We start from the raw sequence: 16,357 nt of genomic DNA on the forward strand, positions 1-16,357 counted from the left end.
ATACTACCCCATAGTTTCAATAATTCACAATGTTTATACTGCCCCATAGTTTCAATAATTCATAATGTTTATACTGCCCCATAGTTTCAATAATTCATAATGTTTACACTACCCCAAAGTTTCAATAATTGATAATGTTTATACTACCCCATAGTTTCAATAAATGATAATGATTATTCTACCCCATAGTTTCAATAATTAATAATGTTTATACTACCCCATAGTTTTAATAATTCATAATGTTTATACTACCCCATAGTTTCAATAATTCATAATGTTTATACTACCCCATAGTTTCAATAATTCATAATGTCCATAGTTACAACAATTGATAATGTTTATACTACCCCATAGTTTCAATAATTGATAATGTTTATACTATCCCATAGTTTCAATAATTGATAATGTTTATACTACCTCTTAGTTTCAATAATTGGTAATATTTATACTACACATAGTTTCGATAATTGATAATGTTCATGCTACCCCTTAGTTTCAATATTTGATAATGTTCATAGTTTCAATATTTGATAATGTTCATAGTTTCAATAAATGATAAAGTTCATACAAACCCCATAGTTTCAATAATTGATAATGTTTATACTACCCCATAGTTTTAATAATTGATAATGTTTATACTACCCCATAGTTTCAATAATTGATAATGATTATACTACCCCATAGTTTCAATAATTGGTAATGTTTATACTACCCCATAGTTTTAATAATTTGTAATGTTTATACTACCCCATAGTTTCAATAATTGGTAATGTTTATACTACCTCATAGTCTCTAAAAAAAGGTTCAAAAAGTTTTGTAAAAAGAAACAGGTGTCTTTCTGCTTCTGTTTTTGGATTCTTAGACCTGGACATTCATTTTGAAGTTCCATTTTCCATTGGTAAAACGTCTTTCAACAGCTGCTCAAATAAATTTCTTAGCTGTTAAAAAGCATTAATTTGTGTATTGACTCCAACTTTGATAGCTCACATTATTTTGTAGTAATTTCAACTGCAGTGAAATATCTGCCGATCATATATACATGCATGTTAAAGGGAATGAAAAAAGAGTTTTCTACAAAATTTGATTATGTATCTGGGACACTGAAAGCATCAATTTGAATCATTTCAATTTTCAATCACCATTTCAATTTTCAATCACCATTTCAATTTTCAATCAGACCTTTGTGGTTCTTGCAATCCCACTAAAAATAAGTGTTTGATAACGTTACTATCCGCGAAGGCCAAGATACAAGCATATTTTGCGATTAGTGATGTCAACTTGGTTTTAGTGGGATTGACGTTCTTTAGGTATAATGTATCCTGATAATTCAATGAAGTCAATCTGTAGCAAACATCTTTATTTAATATTTTCTCAAAATGTTCATGATAATACAAATTACAGCTTACAAATAAATTGCAGTTTAGATTGTTACAGGAAACCTTTTGGAGATACAAAATTCTAACGAATCGTAAGAGCATTGCAATCTAGACTGGATGTTCATCCGACGCCATAAAGGAGAATCTTATCGAAGGCTCGAACGTTTTGTACAAAGAAAAAAAAATTTTCTTCGATTTAAAACCAAATTAATTACATTTTAACCTATTTTAACTTTAATCAAAATGTCAAGATCTAGTGTATATATTATTATTCATGTTTTTCTTTTTTTTTTTCATTTATTTTTAACAAGAACACTATTATATAAACTGTTTTTGAAGCTGAAAAAGGATTTCCAATAAACACCTTGCTCAAATTTCCCATTAAAAGTTATATATTTCAGAAATCTTAGACACTTTGATTTTCGCATTGTTTTTGTTTTCCAATATTTTTGAAGAATAACGTTGAGCGATTTGAAAGCTCTAGAAAATAAAAACACGCTTGCAACACTTGCAAGAAATTCCTATAACCAATTTAACGCTGCCAACGAAGGGGAGAATTCTCATGCAAAAGACAATAGATGAGTCTTTCCATGAGCTATAGTCACGTGTGTGTTGATAGTTGATAAAATTCCGGAAACCAGTTTTTGACAGAATTTAGCTTTGTCTACTGTGAAAACAATGGGTGATTCTCATCATCCTGCAGAATTCATTCCATGGCGGTAACACTCCCATATCTCTTTTACTTGGCAATAAGACTGTTTCCATAGTTTCATCTGAAAATATACATTCATTAAAATTAGATAATGTTTTCTGTTTTACAAAAGTGGGTACTTCAACGCAAGATTTGAGGGAGGGGGGGTATTTATAATGGAAAGCTTATAAGCAATGTCGTTCCTAGAAAATGGTCTGGTGTGTAAATCTCGCTAGTGCTCTGCAACATATTATCACAGTAAGATATAACTAAGGCTCAAAATTATTCTCCAAAAGGCTCTTGAGTTAAGGACTATATTCATGGCGTAATATTGTAATCACGTGACAAATAATCGTGAAATGCCGGAAGTAAAGAGTCTCGCACAAGGAGACACGACGAAATTCACCACTTATTATTAAGGTTCAGAAAGTGTCGAGGATTGCCGAATGCGTAGATAGATACAGACTAATGGATTAAATTCCCAGATAACTTCAAAATGGGGTATTTCCTGTTTGACGGCATCGAAGATACGAAGCTATTATATTCCCGTTAACAAAATTCAAAAGCTGTTCTTTTGATATGTATATATTCAATGTGTATAAGATTTACAGATTACAGTTAACAGGTTAAAACCATATCGAGTAATGTCTTACGCAATAAAGGAAATTAAAACATATCAAAGCTTTCCCAGCAACGTCTGTTAGAAATCATTCCGGAGCAAAGTCAAGTAGAAATTCTTCTCGGCTTTAGTTAGCACTTTAGGACACAAGGATGGCTGTGTTTTACAAAATTCTTTTGTATATCTGTTAGAATTATCATTTGGGATAAAAATGAATGTTATCATTTATAACAAAGACATGATATTATCTTGTGTTGGCATTTTTTTAATGGTATTGATAGCGTATCCGAAACATATTTAAGAACGTGATTGCGGAATTTCCTAATCTTTAAGTTATAAACTTCTACATTGGGCAAAAGAGGACTGGGCCAATAATAAGATGCCACGCGTGATACAAATAACAATAATCCAAAATTTCGGTCAAATTGGGGGCGATAGTTCGTTTTGGCATTTAAATCCATCCGGAAAAGACTTCATCTTGACCCTTGATATGGATATAAGGTTCGTCTCGGTATATAGGAAACATGCTTTTGAGATAAATTTAGGGTCATGACACATTTGAATCAGTCAAAGAGTACAGACAAAAAACTGGAATGAATTTGATTGTTATAGAGTTTTATTAGCCATGGTTATCATTCAAACTGTCACAGTCTAGCCATAGATTCAATTCTTTCTTCTTTGTAACAAAATGTGTTTTCTTTCTTCATCTTTTTAGGAAGTCGCGAATTTACGAGATATGGTGTGCGGTGTTGATTATCTATACAATAGAAATTAGTGGAAGGGAATCGTGTCTGTGCCCGGATACCAAGAACTAGTGAATTCAGCTCTTCTATTTTCTACTGTATCGATAATCCAACATCGTAAACTGCATCGGACACCGTACCTCGTCAATTCGCGGCATAACACTAGAACTCTACCCTCTACCCTAATCTGAACATAATTGAGAAAGAAAAGTCGAAGGTTATGTATCGTGTACTTCCACCCATAATTTTTTGAGTGGAACGGTCTCACGTTATGCTTTCGAAATAAAAGAGTGCCTGTCTGTGACATGACATGTGAACATAAGAAAATATATGTTGCGGTTTGATGATCTCAAATAAGATCAATCGCCGTAGACATGCGTGAAACACTCATCGACTCGCAATTAGCAACTACGATCAAATAGATCGTTGAAGATTCGGTCCGACAAGTTCGACAGGATTCAAATTCGGAATGAAAGTTGAACATGAGAAATTGCAGTCGTTGCTATGTCGACTGAACTTAGCAGATGGAGTAATTCTGCCACATGCCAGTAGTTGATGAAAACAACGTTGCTCATCAACCTGAGAGCGTAATATTGCACAAGATTCAACTTTTCGAACACAGGCTTTATAGCAATTTGTGTTAAATGGTCGATACATGTTGAAGATTATTTGATATAGACGAATCAAATGCAATGAACTTAAAAACCAGCCTTCCTTTCCAAATCTACTTGTAAAGAAGAAAAATATTTAAAAAAAAATAATTGAAATATTTCTAGAAAAGTCTTGACAGGAGACAGTCATAAATCAGAAATATTGTACCAAATAAAGTCGTCAGGTTTCTTTATTAAAATGTAAAATCAACAAAAAGTAATGATTTACTGGAGGTAAAGCTTACATAACTTCCAAAACAAAACATTCATCATTTTTTAAAAAATTACTGCTTTGAATGATCTACCAACGAAACCTTAATGATTTTTACATAAAACAAAGGGAAGACTCGTCCTTCACCACATGCAAATAAACAAGAATTTGTTGTCTATAACAACAAAATCATTCCGCAATGTGATATGATCACAATTGAAGGATAGCATTTCTAGTGGATAGAACAATGCTAAGTAGATAAAAATAGTGATAGAATGTCATTAATCTTAGATTATTGGTAAAAAAAAATTTTATCAATTACTCTAATTTAGTAAAAGGTCATTTTCTAATGAGTTATTCCCCCTGAACCCGTAACTGTTCTTGGGTGACAAAAAAGAGGATAAGATGATAATTTGGGGGTACTATCAAAAATGTATGGACGATGTTGTATCGTTTCGTGAGGGTAAGGCTGATATCTTGAGGATAAATCAGTGCTTGGTTGCAGGATAATAGTTTGAATAAGATCATAGCTTGGTGACATGATGATAGTTTGGATAGAAGATCATAGTTTGATGATAGTTTGGACAGAAGAGCGTAGCTTGGTGATAGGATGATAGTTTGGACAGAAGAGCGTAGCTTGGTGATAGGATGATAGTTTGGACATATAATCATATCTTGGTGATAGGATAATAGTTTGGATAGTAGATCAAAGCATGGTAATAGGATGATAGTTTGGATAGCAGATCAAAGCTTGATGATAAGATGAAAGTTTGGATAATAGATCATAGTTTGGTGATAGGATGATAGTTTGGATAGTAGATCATATCTTGGTGATAGGATGATAGTTTGGATAGAAGATCATAGCTTGATGATAAGATGGAAGTTTGGATAGTAGATCAAAGCTTGGTAATAGGATGATAGTTTGGATAGAAGATCATAGCTTGATGATAAACTGAAAGTTTGGATAGAAGATCATAGTTTGGTGATAGAATGATAGTTTGGGGATAAAATCATAGTTTTGGAATAAGATCATAGCTTGTAGATAGGATAGAAACTTGAGAACAGAATGATAGTTTGAGGATGAAATAACAGGAGAGATCGATTGTTATAGGATATAATATAACAATTATGATATTTGAAATCAATATACCCTACCTGTTATATATTTTCCTTTTTGTAAGCTGTTTGTAAAACTAGAACTTATATCAGATATGCCATTCTCATTCGTATCTTTTTCACTTAAATTTTGTAAAATTTTTATTAAATAAAGTTCTTTGTTGATATTTTCCTCTGGCGATGCATCGTCTGAAATGAAAACAATAGAAATTTAAACTTCGTTCTTTCCAAGCCCGACAAATCTTGCCTAACAAGTTCTTCGGACGTGATATACGGATGGAATATCGGCATCTTTAGGGAAGACATAGAATGTCACTTTTTATGTATGCTCTATTTGTTGGTTAATAGAACCTGTATGTTCTATTTTCCAGTTAACATAAACTGTATGCTCTAATTGTTAGTTAACTGTATGATCTAATTGTTAGTAAACTGTATGTTCTAATAGTTAAAAACTGTACGTTGTAATTGTTAGTAAACTGTATATTCTAATTGTTAGTTCTGTATATTCTAATTGTTAGTTCTGTATACTCTAATTTCCAGTTTACTGTATGTTCTAATTGTTAGTTTACTTTATGTTCTAATTGTTAGTTTACTGTATGATCTAATTGTTAGTAAACTGTATGTTCTAATAGTTAAAAACTGTACGTTGTAATTGTTAGTAAACTGTATATTCTAATTGATAGTTCTGTAATTCTAATTGTTAGTTCTGTATACTCTAATTGTTAGTTTACTTAATGTTCTAATTGTTAGTTTACTTAATGTTCTAATTGTTAGTTTACTTAATGTTCTAATTGTTAGTTTACTGTATGCTCTAATTGTTAGTTTACTGTATGTTCTAATTGTTAGTTTACTGTATGTTCTAATTGTTAGTAAACTGTATATTCTAATTGTTAGTTCTGTATACTCTAATTGTTAGTTTACTGTATGTTCTAATTGTTAGTTTACCGTATGTTCTAATTGTTAGTTTACTGTATGTTCTAATTGTTAGTTTACTGTATGCTCTAATTGTTAGTTTACTGTATGTTCTAATTGCAAGTTAATGTAAACTTGTATGTTTTATTTTTTGTGAGTTTCTCCGATCCACTTTAGGTTCGCTCGATTTAGAGAATATTTACCATGACAAAAGCCAAATTTGTCGGGCTACTCTTTAATGAAAATCAATTTGGAAAAAAGAAAATACTTTTATGTCCATATTTGAATTGATGATACTTATTTTACTCTATTTGTGGAGTCAAATTTCCTGAAATTGCATGTAATTTTTAAATTTCAAGATTTCTTTGAATTTAACACACCTGCATTTTAGTAAAATGACGCGGAATTGTGCCAATTAGATGTTAAAATGCATGAATAATAAATGTCCATGTAACCATACTTAATTATGAACGTGACCAAAATCATTAATTCAAATGAAATTGAAATGAAGCGAATATTGGTGAGATTGTGGGGGCGTTCGAATTTTATGAAATTTCTTAAGATAAAGCGTAGTTATCACCCTTGAGTTACTAAATATGATTCAAATGTAAATGATTAAACTGAAGCATTTGAGACAAGGAGCTGAAAGGCATATAAAATCATGTATTATAAATGGTATTTATCACAAAAGTGGCATGGTCTGCAAGTTCTATTAGTCTCGATGACACTTGAATGTTTAAAATTGGCACCGACAATTATTTTTTATCAGGTAGATTAGATCAGTCATATTCAGCTTCTTTCCTTATAAATCCTTACGATTACACCATCTTTCCCCTATTAATCCTTACGATTAGACCCTCTTCCCCCAATAATTCCTTACGATTGCACCCTTTTTCCCCTATAAATCCTTACGATTACACCCTCTTTCCCCAATAAATCCTTACGATTGTACCCTCTTTCCCTCATAAATCTTTACGATTACACCTTCTTTCCCATATAAATTCTTAAGATTGCACCCTCTTCCCCCTATAAATCCTAACGTTTACACCCTCTTCCCCCTATAAATCCTTACTATTACACCATCTTTCCCCAATAAATCCTTACGATTACACCCTCTTTCCCCAATAAATTCTTACGATTACACCCTCTTTCCCCAATAAATCCTTACGATTACGCCCTCTTCACCAATAAATCCTTACGATTACACCCTCTTCTACCCATAAATCCTTACGATTACACCCTCTTCTACCCATAAATCCTTACGATTACACCCTTTCCCCAATAAATCCTTACAATTACACCCTCTTCCACCAATAAATCCTGACGATTACACCCTCTTCTCCCCAATAAATCCTTACGAGTACACCCTTTCCCCAATGAATCCTTACGATTACACTGTCTTTCCCCAATGAATCCTTACGATTACACCCTCTCTCCCCTATAAATCCTAATATAGCCTGACTGAATAGAACGAAGTATAATTGACTACAAAGCGCAAATTACTCCTAAAAAATTTCAAAAAATTACCCCAAAGTTGAAAACCCCTGGTCCAAAGATTATGCATAACTATGGCAGTACAGATAACTAACTATATTCCTATGTACCTCTTTTCTACACAAATTCATAAAACACGTTTACCCTAAACTTAGACAGATCATATAAGATATCCTGGTCCATTAATAGCAAAGCTAAAGCCTACACAAATAAAACCAAACGATCTAACTTGTGTTAAACTGAAAAGCTTTCCATCAATAATGCCCTTAAGCGCACTTCTTTTAACAAACGTTCTCGAAAGGTAGACATGAGAATAAGTTCTACTTGTCCAACTTCAGCAGGGACACAGGCTGAAAATAGGTCAGTTGTCTGAAGATCGCATAGCGTGAAGTGAGTAACAACATGATTCAAGTTCTGTTTTAATATTTCTACTTGTATTAATTTACGTTGTAAAATGAAATTGAAATGAAATGAGTTTTACGTCACATTTTTTCTTTCTTCTTTTTTTATGTTTTTTTTGTATTTTTTACAACTGATTAGAGACTTGCGTGCACACTTTATATTATCGATTTCCAACTGTCGAAAGGTACACAGCCTGTAACACACGGGGGTCTTCGTTAAAATTCCATTTTGAACGACGTGAAGCTTTGCCACTGTTAACCCCTTCGTCTAGCATATCTTGAATGGCTATTCATAAACATTGCGATCAATTCGATTAATAAAAAAAAGAACAAGGGTCTTATTATTTCATTTTAATCAACTTCAAGTAGTTATGTTTTTTTCCAATGAACTGTATCATAGTTTCAAATTGAAATGAGTTGAATGTCCGTCATTACTGTTCCAGATATGACTTATTAATATGTCATGAAGTATACATTCATGGAAATGTCCGTCTTCACAATGTCAATTTAATACAAACTGTTACTAATAACTTAACTGCAATGACAATCTTTTCTTAATCATGGAATGAATAGGTTTGATTGGATCGTATGCTAGAGAATACAGCCAATCAGAGCCTCGAAATAAATACTGTGAACATAATGCCTTATTTTAACTTTCTGTCTAGGGCTATGATTGGCTGCATTCGGAAACGTACAATCCAATCAAAAAGATGCATTTACAAACTACCAAGTTACAAGACAGGTCAAGTTATTGGGCGGAAGTTCGCAATGGCTTGACAATGTGAGAATTGCATGTACAGTGGCTAAGCGTACTCGAACAATAACTGTCAAGGGATCTCAAACAAGTCTGACCGGAAGTGATTTTGCGTGGGATGAACCTTCTATAAAAGGGCATATATCACATCAATAAAAACATAACCAAGATATATATCATTTTTATAAGACATATGAATAATTGAATATTTTCTAACACAATGACTATCGCATTTCCTTTCCAGTTTAATGTGGCTGGATTCCTACTTGAGATTGAAATATACAATACGCATCAATCAATATTCTATATTCTATTTTAACAATTACCAAGGGAAGGGTGTATCAGTATCAAGACTTCTTGTGACTTTTTCAGCCCGAAGATAGACGTGGGTGGGAAAGTTTTGACGTGTACTTTAGTGAAATGACTAGGAGGACTTTTATATTTTATAAATTTGTTTTGCTGATTGTGTTAATAAAGCTGGATAAGTTCGTGCATTGTGCAATGAGGGAAATTTTATACATTTCATTTCTCTTATGTTCTCTAACTTCCTTAAACAACCTACCTATTCCAAATCTTAATGAAACAGAATCGTAAATGATGTTAATTATTCAAATGGGATCAAAATGTGGAAATATTGGAATTTAGATTTTGATGCTCGTAACAATCCCTTTAAGAACATTTAAGAGACATTAAATAAATAAATAATGTTATTAAGCATTCGAATTATTTTTCTGCAATTTAAACAAATTAAAATCCAAATGAAAAGCTTTTAAGATGTATTTTTTCCGTCATTTTCTCACATTGTGATGATAGAGAAATTACTTTTTGAATACTCTACCAACTTGACCTTGTTAATATAGAAAAATGAAAAGTAATGGTAAAATTCCGTTTGTAATAAACAAGTTTAGGTTATATTTTATATCTAATGAAAGAAAATTATTTTTCTTTGAACAAGATTATGAACTTGGTGAGGAGTAAGGCCAACTGTATTTAAAGGACTAAATTCGTCTAAATTGGGCATTGGGCAAAAAACACTTTATGTACGTTTAAGATCCCGTGTTTATGGGAAATCGAAATGGAATAAACTTTCCGAGATTCTGATGTACAATGAACTCTTGGGGTCAGTGGTTACCACGCCTGTTCCATATCATAAACGCACCAGACTAGGCACCTCAACGACGAAATGCGGGTATCGCCATCTATGGTAGTTTCATTTTTTTGTCTAGTTCAAGTTCTTAGAGTGTCTTGCATGTAAACTAGTGTATATATCTTAAAACACTATGTTGTTTTTAAAATGCTCTGGGTCGTCAAGGTTTAAAATATCTCGATTTTTTTTTCTATCAAAGTATTTTCATGGTATTGAATTTTAAAATTACCCGACAATCATCCTTTAAGGTAGCTAAGGGAGTAATTATAGCGTATTTTATACAAATAGAAACCTGCTAATATATTAATAATACAATTACACATGGAAAACAAAACAATTTAGATACAATTCAACTTTAATGTTTTAAGTTTTTATACACTAGGCCTACACTTGATATTTTTACAGAAGAATTACCAGTATAGGAAAATGTGCGTGCACGTATAGTATAAAGTCACTTCTTAAACTTTAAATGTGATTTGAAGGCTTAGTTGAAATATTTTAGCCTTTATTAAAATGCAACTTATTAAGTCGAGGAAGTGATTCAAAATGGCTGAAAAACTATGTTCGTATGTGTAATTTCCAAGTAAGAACCATAAGTATTTTCGTATAGACTATTAACATATCATATTCAAGACCAAAATCAACCCTAAATTGGCGAAGCATGGCTTTAAACTAACCTACTGTAAAGTTTTAAGTCAATCTAAGACAACAACTGGTAGTTAGGGTGTGCTTACTCTATCCGGGACACAGTGCGTCTCGTAACTATTGTTATCTAACCACACTTTGGCTCCGCTCCCTTCTTGCTTTGACGTATGAAAATAATTTTCCCCGACCTGTTGACTTCAAATCGAACTGCACTGGGCTAATGCAAAACAACTATTGAAAAGGCAATTTTCACCAGTCGACACAATGAATGTTTGATAAACCAGTCTAATGCTTCGCGGAATCCTAGCGCTGGAGAGGGCAGAAATTCGATTGGTTTTCGGTGATATGAAAGAGATGACCGTATTATAGAGGAGTGGTCAGACCCTAACTAGAGTGACTACGATAAAAGTCAAATCTAACAACAACAAAAAACAGAACGAGAGTCTTTTAGACGGGTCCTTTGGCGTGGTTAGTTGTTTATGTTTTAAGTTGTTTTTGCCGCCGTGTCCTTCTAACGTTAACCATAAATTTCGGGACTAATAAAGAATTGATATGAGAAGGTGTAATAAACTCATCATGATCATATAACACTCGCCGATGTTTACATTGGTTAAATTTATGGCATATTCCACATCCGTTTACCGTTAGAAAGGGTGGGTTCATGCGGCTATACACGCCGAAATATGGTTATAAATTAAAGCAGACTTTTCATTTTGTAAAGGCTTTACGTTACCTGCATATAACATTTGTCACGAATAAATATTTGAAATCTAGACCAACTCTCTAAAGGAGATGATTTTCCGCGAAAATACACGTGAAACCCCACAAATTCTATGATTTTGAACAAAAGTCAAGTAACAATCAAGTGATACCGTAAGTTGCATATTGATGATAAACCATCACGAATCAACACAAATGTCTGTATATAGATAATCATAGATTGGTTTTGGTTTATTCCAAAATGAAAAAGGATACAGCATAACCACAAACTGTTATTCAGAGGACGTTTAAAATGTATTTGAAAAATATGTCCAAAAATAGCAATAAGAACGTTTTTCCACATTTACAAACAATCTAAACAACACTTTTCGATTCTAAAATATTACCAGAGGTGAGTTTGAAACATTATTGTAAGCGGCTCGAATCAAATTCAAGAGCAACTAACTTCCAAGCGAATCTTAGATGATGGTCGCTATATTTGAAAAAGTTAACAAATTAAGTTGTTGAGGATTCTGTCCACCAGCTGAACCTTGGCTAAACCTTTCGGCACTGATCTTTCGTGATTTATTTGTAACCATTTTACAGTTGGGTCTCATAGGAAAATAAGGAATGCTGACTTATTTACTAAAATTTAGCACGTTAATTCAGGTTGAAACCAACGACGTAAGCTAACCCAATTACATATGTTTGAGACCAAAATCGACTCCAGAAATAGTCAGGCTATAGTTGTTTCCAGAAAGATTGATTTCAGAAAATTTGCAGTTAAAACGTACGGTATCTCAAAACTTATATGCCTTTTCAAAAGATCAAATCGTGCAAAAAATAAATGACCATGAAATCATCATTGCTTCTACAATATAAATATAATTTTGTTTTGTAATAAGTATAAGTGCTAATGAATAAATATTAGGAAATTCTAATATTGTCATTAATTAATTAATTATCGAATAGATATTTCATCATCTTACACAATATACTAATATATCACGATTTTGTTTCAATAATAAGCCTACCTATATAGGCCATCTACCAATCATGACTATGCAGAATTCATTAGTCATTAATACTAATAATTTCGTATATTAAATTCCTAATTCCTACCAATATACAAGTCGCTGATCCGACCAACTCTAGAATACGCAACTACAGTCTGGTATCCCCATCATACAAAAGACCTACAGATCATTGAAAATGTACAACGCAGAGCAACAAAAATTGTGAGAGGTTTTTCCCACATAACATACCCTGAGCGACTCAGACTTGGCCTAACAACACTCTAATACCGTAGAAAAAGGTATGACTGTATCCAGGTATACATGTTTCTGAATGGAATAGACAATCTTCCAATCAACTCATCCCCAAATCAGGATTTGTGAAGACTAGAGGCCACAGCCAAAAACTTGAAAAGTGAAACTCCAGACTCGACATCTCATCAAAAGTGATAAACAACTGGAACTTCTCGACATCTCATCAAAAGTGATAAACAACTGGAACTTCTTGCCAACTTCTTCAACTAAGTTAAATCTAACCTGAACAAAGCATGGTAAATTCAACCTCTCCACAATGCAGTAAATGAACCAAACCAAAACAAATCAAAACCACTATTTCCCTTTTTTCACGAATGTGCACATACCAATATTATAACGAGGTGATCTAGAAGCCTTAGTGCTTAAAATAGATCGCAGATCAGGTAAATCAGATAAATGGATCAGATAAGCTTTAACTTTTTTAATCAAGTGGTTATGTTTGGGAATATCAGGAAATATGTATTTTCACATTTGGGCATATACCTTATTACCTAATGTCAAATGTGGATAAGGCGAATCGTCAACGAGTTAGCTAGGTAGAATGTGAACAAGTTAAACATAAGCAAGATAAGGCGGAAAATATGGTATTACTATTTTCGGAAGATCTATTCGTCTACTCTTGAGATCGATTATCAAAATTCAAATACTTTTAACTTTTATACTGTAGCTTTTTTAATTTGATTAAATGGATAGGTAGATGAATTAAGTTTGTAAACAATTTAATAAATTATACTATATTACTATAACCCTTCAAAAAAATGAGTGATAATTTAAATCGTTAATAAACTTCAAATAAAATTAGAAGTCTTTGTCTCCCGGCATTTCCTTTTTGGTTTATGTATATTTATTTCCATTTTCTTTAATCAAATCATTTGGTGTTTCGAAAATACAAAACAAAAAAAAAACAGAATACATACCTGAATACATTGGAAATGAACATGTGGATCCAATCAAACACGATGACAGGAAAATCCAAAGTAAAAAACATATGTCTTTCATTTTCAAATAAAATATAACTACAAAGTGATAGAAGGAGTTGTTATTGCACAGAATTCTTTCAGTTGAAAATTGTCTTAAAACTTTGTGACTTTACTCTTGTCTTGTTGTAGTGTCAGTTACAATCCAAATAGTCAAATGATCAACGAGTCTCGGGCTTGCTTCATAAATCTACGTCAAATGTTTCGTGAGTCTTCATATATTTTATCGCTAAAACAATGTGGGTGAACAAAAGACTCAATAAGGCTCTTCCCGCGCTAACCAACCTACCGGAACTGAATCATGACGCTTGATGGTTGTCGCAATATTCTTCAACACGACCGTCTTGCTTCCGATCTGATTACACTCACGGAAAAACAAATAGCTATTGAAACTTATCTGGAAATTATGTTTATAAGGCTATAAAAGGTAAACGTGTATTGGTAGCTATTTTAAGGATATACAATCACTTGCCTTGTAAATCTATTAATCTTATTGAGGAGTTATGATCGATCTTTATGTATTCTAACCACATGCCTAACTCTTAGTTGATCTAATAAAGAGTTTATTATGCAGGTATATTATTAAGCAAAGAATTTTGACATTTAAACACTGGCTTTACCTACACATCAAAGAGTTTTTACACAGGTTAAAGGTTTAGTATTTTATTGATTGAGTTTCGTTTCAAAGATGTGATTTGAAAAACAGGCTATTTACTGAATCACACTCATGGGATTTATTATAAATTATTCGGGACCGTTATGTAATGTAAACTGTCTGCAATCATATGCCCCATATATTTTTCGTCAACTTAGTCCATGAAATCTTTACCAGTGAGTCCAGAGCAAGAACGAGTTCTGCAATTTTGTCAACATTTTAACTATATTATATATAGTTATCCCACCGAAATATAAGGAACTATAATTGGCCAAGTTTGAAATAATTTGGCTTCAGCTACGACTTATTGTTATGGCCCCGTCACACCAGAAAGTCGTTCTTACTGTGCTGCTAATGCAATGGAAAATTGGCTCAGAGCGTGTTGAGGTCGTCATAAGTTTGTAGGACACGACCGACATCGTGCCATTTTGGACATGTTAAAAACAAACGCAACTGTCCTGCGATCTGTTCAGCAACGCATTGCATGAAAGCGCCATGGGATCGAGAAGGTCGTGAGACAAGCGTTGTGAAATCTCCTTGAGCAGTATAAAACGCACTACAGACGTGACAAAGACGCTGGAAAAACGTTAGAACGTAATATGATCGCATAACTCACGGTATGAGGCCGACTGTTTTTCAGTTTGTAATTTTGGGGGACTTTTTTCCTGCTTTCCTCACTCTTTACCGCGACCTAGTGCATTTCCTGTCGCCGTAAGATCGCAGATGATCGCAGTCCGGTGTGACGGGGTTGATGTTTTCATTTTAAAATAATTCTTGTTTTTCCATTATTGTAAATGGAAGGAGTAATCAATGTTTTAGAAACTTCATTAGTAAAAACGTTGTACAAAATAGTCGGATTTTCAAAATTAATTCCCCGTGACGTCTAGTTTAAACTATGCTATTAGATCATAAAATAGATAATTCAAAATTTACAAATAAATCGATAAATCGATGATATTTAAGTTTCTGAAACTTTCTGAAGAGCATTATACACTTTTTGATTAGACCTGGCGTATGTGGCGATGTTACCAAGTTAAAAGCAAGGTTTAGAAAGTGATTTGACATATTTTGAGGTTTCAAATGCTGGGAAAAAGGGTTAAGTTCTGGAAATTATGTTGTACAATCGAGTGTTACGGCATTACTTACCATTCTGGAAATATCCTATTCATAATAACATAATAAGTAACTAATTAAAATAATCACTATATGAGCTCTCGTTTACTTAAACCTAAACCTTATTTACCAAAGCCTTGTTTACCAAACCTAGACCTTGTTTACCAAAACCTAAACCTTATTTATCAAAACTTAAACCTTGTTTACCAGACCTAAACCTTGTTTACCAAAACTTAACTGGATTGTTAAAAGCTAGTTGAAACTCGGATAATCAATCGCTGAATTTAATCGACCTAAGCGCACCCAGAGTTTGTAGTTGCCGCAAGGTGTCAGCTGTTGTTCATGGTCTACTCTCTTGTTGTCGACCCGCGCGGCCGGAATCTTCGACCATCCAGTCGATCTAAACTACTAAAAATATATGAGCATTTGATGATTCATTCAAAATGATTTCTCTATCAATATATTTCAATCTTTAATATAAAAATCTTTTTTAATATCAAAACAAGAGTTTGTTACAATTAATGAAATAAAGAATCTGCCCGCCTACAACAGTATTCATTAAAATCTAGCAAGAGTTTTTGTGCACTGGGAGTTGAAATCAAGTAAGCCTATTTATTCACTTTCAGAATTTGCCGATCGTTTTTTAAAACATCATCAGTATATTCTTTGATCCGGTGAGCTGGCGATTTATCGGATTCGTTGCATTTGACATGGGCGAGAGCCTGGCCAATTAACAACTGTGATCAACCGGATGGACGCGGTTTCTCGGGTCTCGGCGTCAATTGCTTTGTTTTGTATCTTCGGTTAATTCTACGTAATTTTGAAC

The 16,357-nt window shown here is 33.0% G+C and overlaps 1 protein-coding gene across 1 annotated transcript; it reads right to left on the bottom strand.

Annotated features, from left to right (window-relative positions):
- Positions 1–2,030: 2,030 nt before the first annotated feature.
- LOTGIDRAFT_172308 (hypothetical protein) lies at positions 2,031–15,567 on the bottom strand (the record flags this gene model as incomplete). Its single annotated transcript, XM_009049182.1, has 4 exons — positions 2,031–2,149; positions 5,446–5,595; positions 14,049–14,160; positions 15,565–15,567. 4 exons carry the CDS (start codon positions 15,565–15,567, stop codon positions 2,031–2,033), a joined length of 384 nt encoding a protein of 127 aa, XP_009047430.1.
- Between the last annotated feature and the right edge of the window lie 790 nt (positions 15,568–16,357).

The sequence above is a fragment of the Lottia gigantea genome (assembly GCF_000327385.1).
Source record: "Lottia gigantea unplaced genomic scaffold LOTGIsca_131, whole genome shotgun sequence".
Classification (NCBI taxonomy): Eukaryota; Metazoa; Mollusca; class Gastropoda; family Lottiidae; genus Lottia; species Lottia gigantea.